Source organism: Brassica napus, chromosome A5, assembly GCF_020379485.1.
Source record: "Brassica napus cultivar Da-Ae chromosome A5, Da-Ae, whole genome shotgun sequence".
NCBI lineage: Eukaryota > Viridiplantae > Streptophyta > Magnoliopsida > Brassicales > Brassicaceae > Brassica > Brassica napus.
The window spans coordinates 24,192,143-24,210,178 of NC_063438.1; the positions used below are offsets into that span (position 1 = coordinate 24,192,143).

The following is an 18,036-nucleotide window of genomic DNA, read 5'->3' on the forward strand; positions in this document are numbered from 1 at the left end:
AATATAATAGTATTAATAGAAATTCGTTTTTAAATATTTATATTTTAGATAATTCTTATTATTATTAATTTTAATCACTTATTTAATCAGATATATTTTAAATTCGTTTTTATTTTTGACTATTTATATGATTTATTCATTAAGATTATAAAAGATTTATTATTAATTTTAATCATGTTTTAGTCAAATAGATTTGAAATTCGTTTTTATATTTCGACTAATTTATATAATTATTCATATAGGGTATAAACGATATTAACCGCTCTAACTTTTAACGTGAGAGCTCCGTTGCAAAAATTTACTTCGCAAATAATAGTATAGATACAAGGATGCTATTTTCAATGCTTACCAAATCATTCCTCAAATCAAATAAATTAAGTCACAAAATGTATATCTTTATGGCCTAGTCAGGATTATCATTTGCGTCATTGCTGCTAGTCATCATTAACGATTATAGTAATCCCTTTTTTAGTATCAACTCAAAAGTCAACAAATTGAATTTTATGAAAATGGAAAGAATGCCACGTATTTGGGGTCAAATATATCCGACACCTTTGTTTTGAATTTTGATTGGATCACCATTCTCATTTTCGTGCTTCCCCATCTTCTCTCGCCAACCTCCAGAATCTGTGTTCTTCATGACGATATTACAAATCTCCCGATCTCTCAATTGATCTCGCTGAACACCTGATTCTCCAATCACGCTGCAACCCAATCAATAGGGTTTCTCAAAATCTCAATTTTCGTATCTTGTTTGTTTGCAAACCCCTAAGCCCCTTTTCTTGTTCAGCCAAGGTTCTTGGGTTCATGGTTGGTTGATAACAACACGTTTTGAAGATGAGTGCTGTGCATTTTCTTTTTAGCTCCAAAAACCCTAAGTTTCGAGGGATTTTCAACGGACTTTGTGCTTTGATTCTATTCGTCTTCTTCTTCGATCGGAGCGAAATTCTCAACAACCCTTTGTTAAAGAAAGCATCTTTCGTCTCCAAAGGCAAATCCATCAACAATGGTTTCACCCAATTCACGCTAGTTCATCGACATATGATCGAAGAAAATGTCTCCAAAGGCAATGACAGCTGGAGCAGCACTAGTACTGTCTTATGCTCGGGTTTACATAACCACATCGGTTACGCTGACCAATGCGACTTCTTAAGAGCGAACCCGAGCTGCTCACCTGATGGGTTCTTTGACTACCTCACCTTCTTTTACTGCTCCTGCAGAGACTTCAAGATCTTGGGCTACATGATCCTCGGCGTTTGGCTCGTTGCCTTGTTTTATCTCTTGGGTAACACCGCTGCTGATTACTTTTGTTGCTCCCTTGAGAAGCTCTCTAAGCTTCTGAGGCTGCCTCCTACTCTTGCCGGCGTTACTCTGCTTCCTCTAGGGAACGGGGCGCCGGATGTGTTCGCGAGTATAGCTGCTTTTGTCGGTTCGGATAAAGGAGAAGTTGGTCTTAACAGCGTCCTTGGTGGTGCTGTTTTCGTCACTTCCGTTGTTGTTGGGATTGTTTCGCTTTGTGTTGCGGATATGGAGGTTAAGCTTGATAAGAAGTGCTTTATTAGAGACTTGAGTTTCTTCCTTTTCTCGCTTGTGTCTCTGATGGTGATTCTGATGGTTGGGGAGGTGACGGTGCGGGTTGCTGTTGCGTTTGTTTCGATATATGTTGTTTATGCTTTCCTTGTGGCGGCGAATGTGATTCTGAGAAAGCATGCTAAGAGGTTTAAGGTAGAGGCGATCACTCCTTTGTTACCTATGCAAGGGAGCGTTTTTTCGCCGAGTGTTGGAGAGGATGTTCCGATTCATAGCCCGTTGATTGAGAGTGACTCTGAGGATGGTCCGCCTCGGCTGCTGAACTCTCTTCCTCAGTGGATGTGGGCTTCTAATGTGGCTATCTATTCAAACCATTTCGCGAGAGGTAGTAGCGTGCAAGATGATGACAGACCACCTTGGGGATGGATTGAAGACGGTGCGGAAGTTGAGAGCTCTTTGTGTAATAAATTCACTTCTTTGTTGGAGATCCCACTGACGGTTCCGAGGAAGTTAACGATTCCATCGGTGGAGGAAGATACATGGTCGAAGACATACGCTGTGGCCAGCGTTACGTTAGCGCCTCTGCTTCTGGCGTCTCTATGGAGTAGCCAAGAGAATGCGAGTCCACAAGCTTGTGGTGTGGCTTACTTTATCAGCATAGCTATTGGCTCTGCTCTTGGGTTTTTTGCTTACAAAAACACAGAACCGGATCACCCGCCTAGAAGATTCTTGATCCCTTGGGTGCTCGGTGGGTTTATTATGAGCATCGTATGGTTCTACATGATTGCAAACGAGCTTGTTGCGCTTCTAGTAACATTCGGTGAGATCTACGGTATCAACCCGTCGATACTTGCGTTAACAGTACTCGCTTGGGGAAACTCAATGGGTGACTTAGTGTCAAACATCGCATTGTCGATGAACGGTGGGGATGGTGCACAAATCGCTCTATCGGGATGCTACGCAGGTCCAATGTTCAACACACTGGTCGGACTCGGTATGTCAATGCTTCTTGGCGCATGGTCTAAAAGTCCTGACACTTACATGGTCCCTGAAGACAAAAGCTTGTTCTACACACTTGGGTTTCTAGTACTCGGTTTGGTTTGGGCTATGGTGATGCTTCCGCGCAACAACATGCAACCTAACAAAACCTTAGGTATTGGACTCATTGCTCTGTATCTGATATTCGTCACTTTCAGGCTCAGCTGCGCCATGGGATTTATACCATGGGCTGCTTAGAAGCTTATATGTAACAATGTTTTTCTACCTTAACCAAAAAACCTAATCAGAGGCTGTAACTGTTTGTAATATCAAAACTTGCAATGATGAGCTTTCAATAGTTTGGTTTCTTATCGGTTTGTTGTTGTTGTCATACCTGCCACTTTTTTTATAACCTCAAGATTCTTATCCTCGTGTATCATGTGTCGTGTGACCCACGTCTCTGACGTGGCATCTAGACGAAACATAAGATCCAGAAGCTCAGAGAAAGCAATAAATACATCACTAACGAATCATCGTCCATAGCAATAAATACATCACTAACGAATCATCGTCCATTGTTATGGCTAAGCTCTCTCTCTCCTCTGTCTTCTTCGTTTTCCCTCTCTTCCTCTGTTTCTTCTCGTCGTTATCTTCTTGGGATGGGTTAGAATCATACATCGTTCATGTGCAGAGTTCTCATAAGCCTTCTCTCTTCTCCTCCCACGACCATTGGCACAACTCTCTCCTCCGCTCTCTACCGTCCTCTCCACAACCGGCGACGCTCTTATACTCTTACTCACGCGCCGTTCAAGGCTTCTCCGCTCGTCTCTCACCTACACAGACCGCCGCTCTTCGCCGTCACCCTTCCGTTATCTCCGTTATAACAGATCAAGCGCGTGAGATTCACACCACTCATACACCCGCCTTCCTCGGTTTCTCAGATAACTCCGGTCTCTGGAGCAACTCCAATTACGGCGAGGACGTGATCGTCGGCGTTCTCGACACCGGAATCTGGCCGGAGCATCCTAGCTTCTCCGATTCAGGTCTCGATCCAGTTCCATCTACGTGGAAAGGCGCGTGCGAGATCGCACCTGACTTTCCCGCTTCGTCTTGCAACCGGAAGCTCATCGGAGCTCGAGCGTTCTATAAAGGATACTTAACGCATCGCAATGGGACAGTGATGGCAGCGAAGGAATCGCGATCGCCGCGGGATACGGAAGGTCATGGCACGCACACGGCATCCACTGCGGCAGGATCGGTGGTGGCGAACGCGAGCTTGTACCAATACGCGCGAGGAGTGGCGCGTGGGATGGCGTCGAAGGCGAGAATCGCAGCTTATAAAATCTGCTGGACAGGTGGTTGTTACGATTCCGATATACTCGCGGCTATGGATCAGGCCGTTGCTGACGGTGTTCACGTGATCTCTCTTTCCGTTGGTGCTAACGGTTACGCTCCCGAGTATCATATGGACTCAATCGCGATCGGAGCGTTTGGAGCCACGCGCCACGGTATCGTCGTTTCCTGCTCCGCTGGAAACTCTGGTCCAGGTCCTCAAACCGCTACTAACATCGCTCCTTGGATCTTAACCGTCGGTGCGTCCACGATCGATAGAGAGTTCTCCGCGAACGCAATCACCGGCGACGGGAAAGTCTTCACCGGAACGTCGCTCTACGCCGGCGAGCCTCTCCCTGATTCTCAGCTTTCTCTGGTGTATTCCGGCGACTGCGGAAGCAGATTGTGCTACCCAGGGAAGCTGAACGCGTCCTTGGTGGAAGGGAAGATCGTTCTCTGTGACAGAGGAGGTAACGCCAGAGTTGAGAAAGGAAGCGCCGTCAAGATCGCCGGCGGAGCAGGGATGATTCTCGCGAACACAGCTGAAAGCGGCGAAGAGCTCACCGCCGATTCGCATCTCGTCCCGGCGACGATGGTCGGAGCTAAAGCTGGAGATCAAATCCGCGAGTACATCCAAAAGTCAGACTCTCCCACCGCAACAATCAGCTTCTTAGGCACTTTGATCGGACCTTCTCCTCCTTCTCCCAGAGTCGCGGCCTTCTCAAGCCGTGGACCGAATCATATAACTCCGGTTATCCTTAAACCGGACGTGATTGCGCCAGGAGTTAATATATTAGCCGGTTGGACCGGAATGGTTGGTCCAACCGATTTGGATATCGATCCGAGACGGGTTCAATTCAATATAATCTCCGGTACATCGATGTCGTGCCCACACGTGAGCGGACTCGCCGCTCTCCTCCGTAAAGCTCATCCCGATTGGTCACCGGCGGCGATCAAATCCGCGCTCGTTACAACCGCTTACGATACAGAAAACTCCGGCGAACCAATCGAGGATCTCGCCACCGGTAAGTCGTCGAACTCATTCATCCACGGAGCAGGACACGTGGATCCGAACAAAGCCTTGAACCCTGGGTTGGTTTACGACATCGACGTCAAAGACTACGTGGCATTCCTCTGCGCCGTGGGATACGAGTTCCCGGGGATTCTAGTGTTCCTTCAAGATCCAACTCTTTACAACGCCTGCGAGACGAGCAAGCTAAGAACCGCCGGCGATCTCAATTACCCGTCGTTCTCCGTCGTTTTCGGATCGACAGTCGATGTTGTGAAGTACAGAAGGGTTGTTAAGAACGTTGGGACCAACGTTGACGCGGTGTACGAAGTCGGGGTTAAGTCTCCGGCGAATGTGGAGATCGATGTGTCTCCGAGGAAGCTTGCGTTTAGCAAGGGGGAAGGCGAGTTGGAATACGAAGTGACGTTTCGGAGCGTTGTGCTCGGCGGCGGAGTTGGATCCGTACCGGGTCATGAGTTCGGGTCGATCGAGTGGACAGACGGTGAACACGTCGTCAAGAGCCCGGTGGCTGTTCAGTGGGGTCAGGGATCATCAGTTCAGTCATTCTGATTGTTAAGTATTGGGTTTATTAATGGGCCTAATAGTAAATGGGCCGATATATTTACTCATTGTTGAGCTCTTACTCTTGTTGTGTTAGACCATAAGCATGGGAGTAAATGAGCAGAAACTTCGATTTGCATTTGTAAAATTAGTTACCTCTTTATTTCATCTATATCCGTCCAACAAATGATGTGGATTTATAAGCCCAAATGTTAGCCCAGACCATTAATTAAAATCGATTCAAAGATCTCCAAGAACATTAGTATTGGGATAATGATGTATGTGACCGATTGCTTTTGATCGGTTAAAGGAAAACCGAAATGAAATACATGTGAAGAAGATGCGTGTGGGGAAAGAGTGGTTGCGTGAAAGATAAGAAAAACAACTCCACGTGGAGGACAAGTCATGATGGCTGACCAAATCCTAATACGTTGCTTCTTACGCAAATCGTATTCCATTGTTATGTTATTTCGGGACCACCTTCTGTTTTTGCTTTTCAAGTTATTCCTAAACCGAAACTAACCGATTAGATTCCGAAAAATATCTTGAATGCTGCATATAAAACCAAAAAATTGCTCTAACCAATTCAAATTGAATGATCTTTCTTCTCCCATCTGATCTGACTTAAACAAAACACGTCATTATAAAACGATGATGTCATTAAATACGTATTTTATACACTAACGCACGTGCTTTAGAATGTAACAGGCTTTCGACAGGTTGACTCTCAGCAACCGTAGGAACTAGTGGTAAATATTCAAAAATAGATTTGCGGTTGTGGTTCAATTCCAAGCTCAAGACCGAACCGTAGCCGTCTGATTTTAAGAAGACACACGTTCCCCACAAGTCAGTGTAGGTGAAACTGGGGACTAGACACGTGATATGAGCGTGACATCCCCTTCCCTTTTCATGGCCGCCGATTCGGACGCGTGCCATGTTCAACTTCGCCGACTTGGCACCACGTGGCTACTATTCTTGCTGCGATGGTTTATCTCCCGGGACGCGTCGGTGTGTCCTTATCAAAAAGAAACTTCTTCTCAAGGCTAATCTTCTTCTAGAGCATCTAGAAAAAGTAAAACAACCAAAAATGTTAAAACCAGTTATACCACAATCTATGGTTCTCTGCATGCATGAAAATGTCATTGTTGCCCCTGCAGTAAACCCATCTTTTCCGGTTTAATCTTTGGCTACCCTAAAATGTTTGTTTGTCTGAATACACGTTCCACACGTGACATTTAGTAATTTTGCAAATTATAATACGGTAGCGTGTGTTTTATTCTTTATTGTTAAAGATGGTATAATAAAAGATGGGCTTATTGGTCTGATAGCCATATTTCAAAGACAAATGAAGAGAGTAACAATGATTTTGACGTAATTCATTGTCAGACTTTTTGGCTTGATTCCATCCGGTTATACCCCTCACCATAACAAGTTGTCGGTTCGTTGTTATAAAGTAAACGACGTGGAGGGTTTGTCTGCCACATTAACAATCACATGTAATAGGGATCATTGTGCGCAGCTGTCTTGAGCACGTATGAAAGAGGATATAAATCTAGAGTAGTGACGAACAGATGTGAGGGAGATAGAGTCTCTGTTAACATAACGGCGATTTAAAGATGATGACTTAAATCCTATTCCGATTGTATTGCTTTCCATACTACGTCACGTACGTGGAATGGTTTATTGTAAGTTCATTTACAATGGAGTGATGGTGTTCTCAATTTTAGAACCGTGATAAGGTGCATGGTGAAAGTAAAATATGAAATGGTTTACATAAAGTCAAGCCGAGTTCAGTAAAACCGTCCAATTTAGACGACGAAACTTTTCGTTTGACATGAGTCAGATGGAATGTAATATATATTATGAACGTAATTAGATACATGTGAAGAATCTTCTTTCCATTCCACATGAACTACATAAAGTAGAATACGTGTATGCACATGACCTAAAATAACCACTTACATAGACGTTAATGTATACGGTTGTGCAGAGATGATGATGTATTTTCTGCAGTAAATGACCACTAATGGATTGCAGCTATTCCTTATAAAAGACTAGGAGGAAGCCACGTAAATAGACGGAGTTATTAGAGATGTTTTACTGTGCAGAGTTAAACAAGTGGTGTAAATTAGAACGTGTACCAATAAGTATTGTATTCCATCTAATTACCACTGTAAGTCCATCTGAAGGAATTCAAAAGCAAGAAGATCAAGAAAGCAAGGATTACCTAATTTGAGGGAACGACCAAGTAATTTTCATTGCTATTATTCTAATAAATCGAGTTTCCCAATTACACCTCAACCCTTAAATACTAAACCCTAAACTCTAATTAATAAATCTTAAACCCAAATATAAATCATAAATTCAAATATAAAACCCAAACCTAAATAAAATGGAAAAAAATAAATAACATAGTACATATCAAAAATATTATGATATATCTATAATTACATGAAAGAAGTTAATGCTGACCCCAAACATACTCCTTCACATTCTAAATGCTTAACCAATGTTAACCCCGTTTTTTTATAAACTAAACCCAAATTTTTAAAGGCCTGTAAAATGCATTACCATTCTACATGAGGGCATATAGAAAAGAAATGACAAAAATGTATTTGCAATGTAAAGATCATCTTAACATATTTTTCAAATGCTAATATGGTCATGCCTTCATGGAAGGTGGTAATGTTTGTCCCAATGCCAACTCTAATCGTACATAAACAAAACCCTATCAACTATCACTAAATCCTACATAAAAATATAAACCCTAATCCAATGTCAACTCCAATGTTCCATAAATTAAACCCTATCCACTAATCACTAAACCCTATATGAAAATATAAACCCTAATCCAATGTCAAACCCAATCTTTCATAAACTAAACCCCCAAGTATATGCATTTCCATACTACATGAGCTATAGAATATAAAATGTTACAAACGATATAGCACAGTACATATATATATTGTTCAAATTTTGAAGTGTCTATGATTGTAGGGATAGAGGTAATGCTTACACCAAATTTAGATTGTTGTGGGGAAAGAAACGAAGATTAACGGTATTAGAAAAAAGAGGTGGAAGAGACAACATCATTTATGTATCATTCCCATTCAACATCACATTGTATTTTGTTTTATTTGATGTCATGATAAATATTATTCTATTTACGTTCAATATATTATTTCTCTTTACAAAATCATATACAGACTAATATAAACCACATATAAACACTCTTCCAATTCATCCATGACAAACCTAAAGAACAAAATGAAAATGAAGACACATGTTAGTTTATAAGTTTGAAGGAAATGACATCATATGAGATATGCTACTAGTATATGCATTACTTTATGCTTAAGTTAAATGTTTAGTTGTGTCAATTCCAAATAGCCTATGCAAGTAAAGAAGTAACATGTGAAACTAGAATTGAACCATCTGATATAATATATAATTTATAGATATGGAATGTAACAGTTGGTCTGATGAAATGGAAAGCGAATAGTATATTACTTCTGATATGATTCTTCAGAAATAGCAGAGGAATGAAATGACACATAACGACTCTGTAAAACTAAATTTTCCATTTCAAATAGCACATGCTCCATAAGATATTCCATTTCACACAGAACTAAACTTGTTTTATCGCAAAAGAGACTTTTCATTCCAAAATCACTATCCCCCCTTCGTAGTGAGAAAATTTTAACCCTAAATCAATTGTTTTACCTCAGTTTACCAGATCGGGCATGCAACAGAAACAATAAGCTAGATTTATCAACTTAGAATACAGTAGACCCGAATCTATTCCAACTAGAGAGCTAACATAGAAATAATAGAATCTATGGCACAAACAGAGAACTTACATAGAAATAATAGAATCTATGGCACAATGATACAGCGTTGTGAAAGATCTGAGAAAGCAGATACTCTGTGAAGTTGGAGATGCCGGCGGTGTTAGTCCTCTCCGCCGAAACTGTCGCGCAAAACCGAACCACAGACGCCCGTAAAGCCGAAGTTGATTAAAAGGGAAGACGACGAAGATGAAAGGTTGATTGCTGTGAGAGGGGAGCCGTATGAGGAGATAAGCACCAGGGTCCTTTGGAATTCCTGAAACAACCGATGAAGAAAGGGAGAAGGAGAAGACACGATTCACTTTGGGCAATAAATTTTTTTTTTTATTTATTTATCTTGTAGCAGGTTACCCGGTTAATTGGAAAGGGCATCATAGTATTATTATGTATATATGACGCCGTCTATACATCCGTTAGGTAAAAACGTTAATGTGTGAATTACTCTTTTTTCATAGCTATAGCCCCCCAATTTCCCATAAAAGATAGTTAGTTCAAACTTCAAACATTAACTTACAATCACTTAACAAAGAAGGGGGAAGGGTTAAATGAAAGTTGTTTTAACCCAGTTATCAATCCGGGTTCGACCTAGATTCTTCTCACTGAAGTAGACATATTTAGAAGACAATATCTCATGGTGGACCCTTTTCCCTACAATTTGCTGATTATTATTCATGATTAAAGTAGCAACTTAACCCAATTTGCCAAAAAGTAAAACAAGTTTATCAAATACTACAGAAACTTGTTTTTTTCAACACTCGTCATAATCTTATAAATGAATAAAGGTGATGCAAATGGGATGACTCATATGCCGTAGAGACTGTGCTATATTAATTTAAAGAAAGGAAACAAAAAAAAAACAAATTGAAAAATATAAAAGATTCGAATAGGATAAGAAGATGCATAAAAAAAAGGGCTTATTGCAGCAATAGCCATATTTGAGATGGAAATTAAGAGAATAGTTATGATGCTGACATAATGTACTCACTGTCTTTTTACCATCTTACTAGCCGGTTATACCCTTATAGAGAACAGGTTCCCAGTTCCTTTAACTAAAGTAAACGACGTGGTGATTTACTGACCATAGTAACAATGAGAGTATTTTGACAACGCCTGAAATAAAAATGAAAGGAAGGAAAACATTCTAGAGAGATGAAAATATAAAAAAATAGAAGCGTAAAAGAAAGAACGTTACAAACGGAGAATGCATGGATCGTAATGCTGATGCCAAAATATAGAAATAGTTCCACTTCAAATAGAATACACATAGTATAACAACAGTTTAAAGTTTGTCACCGCCATGTCATATGAGAATATTTTCCATTCTATCGGATATAGATCAGTTTATATTTACTAAAATAATCACAACCGAAGACGGTGAAGTGTGCGGTTGGGGAAAGGTGGTGATGTCGTTAGTGCAATAAATTTGCAATTGTGGGTTACAGCTCGTCTGTGATGATGTCGTTAGTGCAATAAATTTGCAATTGAAGGTAGTTATATTCCACATAGTATAGTGTATGTTATGTACATTTCTATCACTTAATCATTTAAATTCGATCCGAACTACAATTCAACCTTATATAAGCCATGTTAATCATATAGTAATTGTATAGTATATCATATATACATATATCTAAATAATATAATGGAGATGGGAGACTTGTATTTACATTCCTAATGAGCTAGATTATATACAAAGGTAAAGGAGATTTGCATTCACCTTCACTCTACGACAAAGGAAACATGATGTCTTCAATTAAAAACTAGTCGATATTATAGGAACTACAAAGAAGTTCCGACCAAGACATGTCGTAAGCACTACAATAATATCGCTTAAACATTACAATAAGATCATTACATCTTAAGAAAGCGGTTAATTATGTCTTCTTCTATCTCTTCTTTCTTGACCAAATCACTACTAAACTCACCAATTGTCTTCTTCAATTGTGCAATAATTTTGTTTTTCTCCCAAATTTCGTTTCTATCTTCAATCAAAGCTTTCTTCTGCCATCCAAAATAGTTATATAGTTTTATATTCATTACATTCCACATACAGTATACTATGTGAGGTGGAAACAAGTTTAATGAAGGCTTGTTAAAACTAGGCTTGAGAGTAATCACTAAACCCAAGTTAGGGGAATATAAACCCCAAGACATAGTAAACGGAACCTAAACATTTTTCTAATTAAACCCACATGACATAATAGGGGACAAAGTAATCACTAAACCCAAGTTAGGGGAAATATAAACCCCAAATCCTATTCTGATAGTTATATAGTTTTATATTAATTCCATTTCATTTACAGTATACTATGTTAGGTGGAAACAAATTTAATGAGGGCCTGTTAAAACTAAGCTTGAGAGTAATCACTAAACCCAAGTTGGGGGAATATAAACCCCAAGACATAGTAAACGGAACCAAAACCTTTTTGTAATTAAACCCACATGGTATAATAGGGGACATATGTATTTAGATGATTCATTACGAGGGAGTGTTAAAACTATACTTGAGAGTAAACACTAAAGCCAAGTTAGGGGAATGTAAACCCCAAAACCTAGTTAATGGAACCCAAACCTTTTTGAATAAAACTCACCTGGCATAATAGGAGACATATGTATGTAGACGCTTTATGAGCAAAATCAAATAGAAAGATATGGGGTATGATAATAGAATACTTGACATCAAATACTAAACCCAAGATAGGAAAATATAAATCCAGCACAGGGAAGCGAAATCTATGGTAAACTTATATACAAAGCTTGTAGTGACATGTATATTCTGGTGGACATTTTCCATTCCATATATTGTATACGTCACTTGGATACAAATCTAATGTGAGAGTGGTAAACCTACACATGACGTTAAACACTTAACAAAAATTAATGAAAACAAGTACATATGAAAGACTTAGAGGATGGTGAACCGATAGAAGAATGGAAAATAGTATTAGGGGCTTTACTATTAGAGATGAAATGGAATAGTTTGACATGTATACTATTTGTCTTGTTAGTGTAGCTTAATTCTATTCCACTTGTTAATTAAATGAACAACAAAACGGACATGACGAACTTACTAATCAAACCACACCAAAACTACACATAATGGTTGAGGCCAGTTCTTTTGAACATGCGCATACTACTCAAACAACACAGATTCACCGGTAGCAAATCAAGCAATTGCAAACTTATAGTTTACTAAATATCCTGGGTGAGTGATTCCTGATTACTATGTCATTCGAAGTGGAAACCTAAAATAAAAATACATACCATGATATGACAAGATATAGTATACTACAAAAAATGGTTGAGTGATTCCCGAATACTATGTCATTTGAAATGGATAATTCCAAGCAATAGTAGTATAAACAGCTTCATACGATATGTTATTGGTTCCTTCACGATGATACAGAGAACTTGTAAAAACCCTAATTTTGACGAGATAGAATAATCAAAACAGAGAAACAGAGAAGAAGCATAAGGAGGCAAGAACTTACGGTCGTGGCAGAGAATTGAGAACCCCGCGGCGATATGAAGTTGAAGACACCGGCGGTTTTACTTGGCTCTACCGACACCGTAACGCGTTAGCGAAGATGGAGAGAACCGAGAAGCAAAATAGAAGACGGAGACGATCTGAAGCGAGAACGACGGAGACGGAGGCGAGCGGGTGAAGGAGATTTGCGAGAGAAGCGTATGGAGGGGGAAGAACCGTAGATGAAGAAAGTGGGAATGGAGGTTGTGTGGAAAGGGAAGAGACACGATTTACTTAGGAGTTAATTGAAAATGATTTTTCATTTTTTTCATAGCAGGTGAGCCGGTAAATTAAAGAGGGTCTTACAGTAATATTATGTATATATCACGGCGTGTATCGATCCGTTAGGGTAAAGTGCTAGTCTTCTAATTAATGTTTTTTTCATGGCTATAGGCCCCAATTCCCCTAAAAAAAATGATTCAGCTTAAATAAACAAAAAGCTGGCGGGGTGGCGTGAAGCTAAAGAAAGCACAAGTGAATAATACAAAATATCTCACTAAATATTTTGTAATCACCAAGAAAAATATTGAGAAAAGTCATAATTTAAATATTTAGACTAATAACAAAAAAAAGATAAATAACAAATTACATAATGTAGACTTTATGAAAATATTGCTAATTGCGAGTCTTTTGCTTCCAGATCTTAATTTGTCGTACGAGTTAGGTTAAAAGACAAATTATCTTAAAGTGTCTTTAATCAACACACCCAAAAGTCATCTAGTGACCAATCTCATAAACTAGTATATGATTAGAATAGCTTATATCAATTGGAGTTGAGATATCGATGTCATCTGACTGGATATCGTTATTTAATCATATTAGCGTGTCATCAGCTTCTGCAAGTCTCATTAATCAGCTCTAATCAAATACAACAGTACCACTTGTTCTAATCGTGTTTTGAGTTTGGAAGACAGATTGATAATACGAATATAAAAATCACAACTTAAATAAATAAATTCGGAGAAGATCACACAGATCTTTGGTTAGGACATAACGCACTATAAATATTTTTGTGACACCCGTCACTTTCGAAATAATAAAAACAATTCGATAAATAATAGTTTATGAAATCTCCATTTATAAATATAAAAGTCAATATAGTATCACAAGGCTTAAAGGCCCAATAACGATAACATCCGAAATATAAAGTATGACATAAACCGAAAGTTCGAAATACGAGATAACATAAACGATAGATAGGAGCCCAAGGCCCAAAAGCGATAAAACGATAAAATGGATAGAAGTCCAAAGCTCGATAGTAGTAAAAGCCCAAAAGCACCGGTCCGGTATAATCACTCCTGCTCATCGGTCTCACCTGAAAGGGGAAAGAAGGAGGGGTGAGCGACAGGGGAATCGCCCAGTGAGGTATGGGGATGCTAAACCGCAAACCACTGACTGAGTTCATAGCACTACTAAAATGTAGGCCTAGCTCTAGCATGAAACAAACACGGCGTCTATTACACCACACAAAACAATCAACATATGTCTAGTGGACTAGACATGCTACAACCAATGCGATAATAGTATACCGCATTTCCTTATAAGGATATAATTATATATGACTCTACAAGCGTCGTAAGTACAGTAGTCCACTCTGTACCCCCGCAATCTCCACAAACAAAGCGGCCTAGTACAAACGTCTCTGTACCCCGCTAAACACACGGCCTAGTACAGATATCTCCGTACCCCGCGATCTCTCAAACAAAACGGCCTAGTACAAACGTCTCTGTACCCCGCTAAACACACGGCCTAGTACAGATATCTCCGTACCCCGTGATCTCTCAAACATGCAGCCTAGTGCAATCACCTCTGCACCCCGCAATCTCAACACATGGACTAGCATATATAAATATATATATATTTAACAGTTCTTAACATCAATCATTTCAATCAACCGTTGAATCCTCTATTATCCTATTTCCGGTTTAACAATCAATATCAATAATGAACAAGCAAGACTCTCAAACAGACTCGATTCACAGAGACGGATCATGTTTCGAAACTAAACTTTCCATAATGGTAGTACTAAACTAGTTCAGGATTTAAACGGAGAAGCCCTCACCTTAGCAACAAGAAGACGTGGTATCTATGAACTCCAGCTGCTCAAATAGATTCCAAATCTGAAATCAGGGCGAAATTCTGAGTCGGAACGGCTTTCGAACGGTTTAAAACGGGTTTAGTCAAGGTTTACGGAAAAGTCAACACGCTGGTCAAAGGTCAACCCGGTCAACTCTGACCCAAACCGGTCAACCCTTGACCAGATTGGAATTGATTTAAACCAACCGGTTTAACTCACCCGAAATCGATTCCAATTGGACCATCCGGTTTACCTTAACCATCAATTGATTAATTAATTAATTAATCTATCTAACCGGTTTATCTTAACCGTAATCCAATTGATTTTAACCGGCGGTTTAACCTAACCAACCCTAAATCAATTTAAACCAGTCAATCCAATCGGTTAACCGAGTCACCGAGTTGACTCACCGGGTCGAATCAGCCGAGTTGGCGAGTCGTCGGCGAGTCACCGGACAATTGTCACCGGCGGCGACGGCGGAGGGTGGCGGCGGCTTACCGGAAAATCAACGGCGGCGACGGCGGCGAGACGGCGACGCGGCGGCAGCTTCTCGGCGGCGAACGGACGGTGGCCGGTCACGGCGGCTCCGGCGAACGTTGGTCGGAGACGGCGGCGAGTGGCCGGGATGCGCGGTGGCTCCGGCGGACGGCGATGGCGCGTGCGTTTCACGCTCGTGCAGAGGCGAAACTTCGGGAGGCTCTAGCGGTTTCGTCCGGGCTCCGATTGCGGCGTGGTTGGTGTCTACGGCTTCGTCTCGACGAGAGGAACACGATGGTGGTCTTGCATGCACGAAATTCGCAGTGGTTAGGAAGTTATGGGCGATTTACTAAAACGGCCGAAACTGAACTAAATGCATGGCGGTTTTGCGGTGGTTACCTAGGGTTGCGAACGGTGGTGTCGAGCTGAACGTGATCACGGCACACGGTTGCTCCGGCGACGAGCTCCGGCGACCCACTCACTGTAAAAGATCACACCTCTTCTCTTAGCTCACTCTCTCTCTAACTCTTCTTCTTCTTTTGCATGAAGTTTGTGAGGAACTAAAGTGGATAAATGTGGGTTTTTATAAAAAAATACCTTGGGCCTCTAGGAATGGATTTGGGCTTCGACCTGAATTCTTTGGGTTAGGATTTGGGTCATCACAACTCTCCCCAACTAATAAGGAATTCGACCCCGAATTCGAATCACGAACTGGTTCTCCAACGACGTCCGAGAATAGCTCTGGATAATCAATCCTCATCTGGGCTTCTGACTCCCAAGTCTCCTCCTGAATACCGTCTCTTTCCCAACGAACTTTGACCAACATGGTCATCATACCATGATCTGCTTTCACTTGGCGATCCAATATCTCTACTGGCTGACACGGCGCATGCAAATTTCTATCAAGATCACTGGGCGGTTGCTGCAAAATGAGCTCCGGTTCTCTCACGACTTTCCTCAAAACCGAAACATGAAACACGTCATGGAAGTCTGATAACTCTTCTGATAAGTCCAATCGGTAGGCAACTGCTCCAATCCGCTCCAAAATAGGATATGGTCCCATATATCTCGGCTTAAGCTTCTTTAGCTTTCGAGTCTTAGATCCTCCCTGAAATGTCCTCATTTTCAGGTATACCAGGTCGCCAACCTGGAACTCCAAATCCTTGCGCCGCTTATCTGCATAACTCTTCTGACGGTCATGGGCTTCCTTAAGTCGAACCTTGAGCATCTCAACTTGCTCTACCGTCTCTTGAACCATGGCTGGTTCTATCTCACGTCGCTCCCCCACTTCTGTCCAACAAAGTGGTGTGCGACAAGGTCTACCATATAGAGCCTCATATGGTGCCATCCCAATACTCGAATGATAGCTGTTGTTGTAGGCAAACTCGGCTAGAGGTAGGTACTTCACCCAACTACCTTCCCAATCTAAGACACAAGCTCTGAGCATATCTTCCAAAGTCTGAATAGTCCTCTCTGACTGACCATCTGTCTGCGGGTGATACGCGGTACTCATATGAACTTTTGTCCCAAGTGCCTTCTGAAAGGCTCTCCAAAACTCAGATGTGAACTTTACATCCCGATCCGATACAATGCTCACGGGAACTCCGTGCAATCTCACAATCTCGCTAATGTAGATCTGTGCCAACTGATCAGCTCTGTCTGTCTTTTTAATCGCTAGGAAATGGGCTGACTTGGTAAGTCTATCCACGATCACCCATATGGCATTTTTCCCTCCTGACGTGGTCGGCAAACCCGTCACAAAATCCATAGTTACCATGTCCCATTTCCACTCTGGCAAAGGCAGGTTCTGTAATAACCCGCTAGGCACCTGATGCTCGGCCTTAACCATCTGACATGTTTGACACTGTGATACAAATGAAGCAACATCCCTCTTCATACCAGGCCAATGGTAATATCGCTTCAAATCCCTGTACATCTTCGTATTCCCTGGGTGGATAGAAAAATTCGAGTGGTGTGCTTGCCGTAAGATCTCCTTCCTTAACGGCTCATTATCTGGCACACAAACCCGCTTCCGATACATGAACATCCCACTGGAGGCTGTATGATAACCAATACTCTCCATCTCGATCTGCTTACACAAAGCTTCATCATTATCTTGGGCTTTGCGTATCCTCCACAGTAAATCTGCCTGCTCCGCAGCCTCAACGCCAACTGTCTCTCCCTCCACGGTAACTGCAAACAATCTGAGGCTAGCAAGTGTCCCAGCAAGCTCTTGAACCTCTTTGGTTCCCGATACATCGCTTCTGCGCCTACTCAAGGCATCCGCCACATGATTGGCTTTTCCCGGATGATATGCGATCTCCAAGTTGTAGTCTGCTAACAACTCCATCCATCTACGCTGCCTCAAATTCAAGTCCGCCTGCGTAAATATGTACTTCAGACTCTGGTGATCCGTGAAAATCTTCACCTTCTCTCCATATAAGTATGACCTCCAGATCTTCAATGCAAATACAACTGCTGCCAACTCCAAATTATGCGTAGGATAATTGGCCTCGTGAGGCCTCAACTGTCGTGATGCATAGGCAATGACCTGACCCTCCTGCATCAGTACACATCCCAATCCGGTGCCTGACGCATCAGTGTAAACATCATATGGTATCCCTGGCCTCGGGAGTACCAAAACTGGCGCATGGGTCAGCTGTCGCTTCAACTCACTGAAACTCCCCGAACATTCCTC

General features: G+C 41.3%; 2 protein-coding genes and 1 long non-coding RNA gene across 3 annotated transcripts; 2 read left to right on the plus strand and 1 right to left on the minus strand.

The window, feature by feature from the left end:
- Positions 1–456: 456 nt before the first annotated feature.
- Positions 457–2,879, plus strand: LOC111215721 (cation/calcium exchanger 3-like). The gene has a single exon (XM_022719732.2). The coding sequence runs from the start codon at positions 838–840 to the stop codon at positions 2,764–2,766; it is 1,929 nt and encodes a 642-aa protein (XP_022575453.2). The 5' UTR covers positions 457–837; the 3' UTR covers positions 2,767–2,879.
- A 132-nt stretch (positions 2,880–3,011) lies between these two features.
- Positions 3,012–5,657, plus strand: LOC106452253 (subtilisin-like protease SBT1.4). The gene has a single exon (XM_022719731.2). It carries the CDS (start codon positions 3,089–3,091, stop codon positions 5,417–5,419), a length of 2,331 nt encoding a protein of 776 aa, XP_022575452.2. The 5' UTR covers positions 3,012–3,088; the 3' UTR covers positions 5,420–5,657.
- A 2,833-nt stretch (positions 5,658–8,490) lies between these two features.
- LOC125609059 lies at positions 8,491–13,732 on the minus strand. The gene is made up of 2 exons (XR_007339563.1): positions 9,271–13,732; positions 8,491–8,665 (listed from the first exon to the last, which is right to left on the minus strand). It is a non-coding gene; the product is annotated as an uncharacterized LOC125609059 (long non-coding RNA).
- Between the last annotated feature and the right edge of the window lie 4,304 nt (positions 13,733–18,036).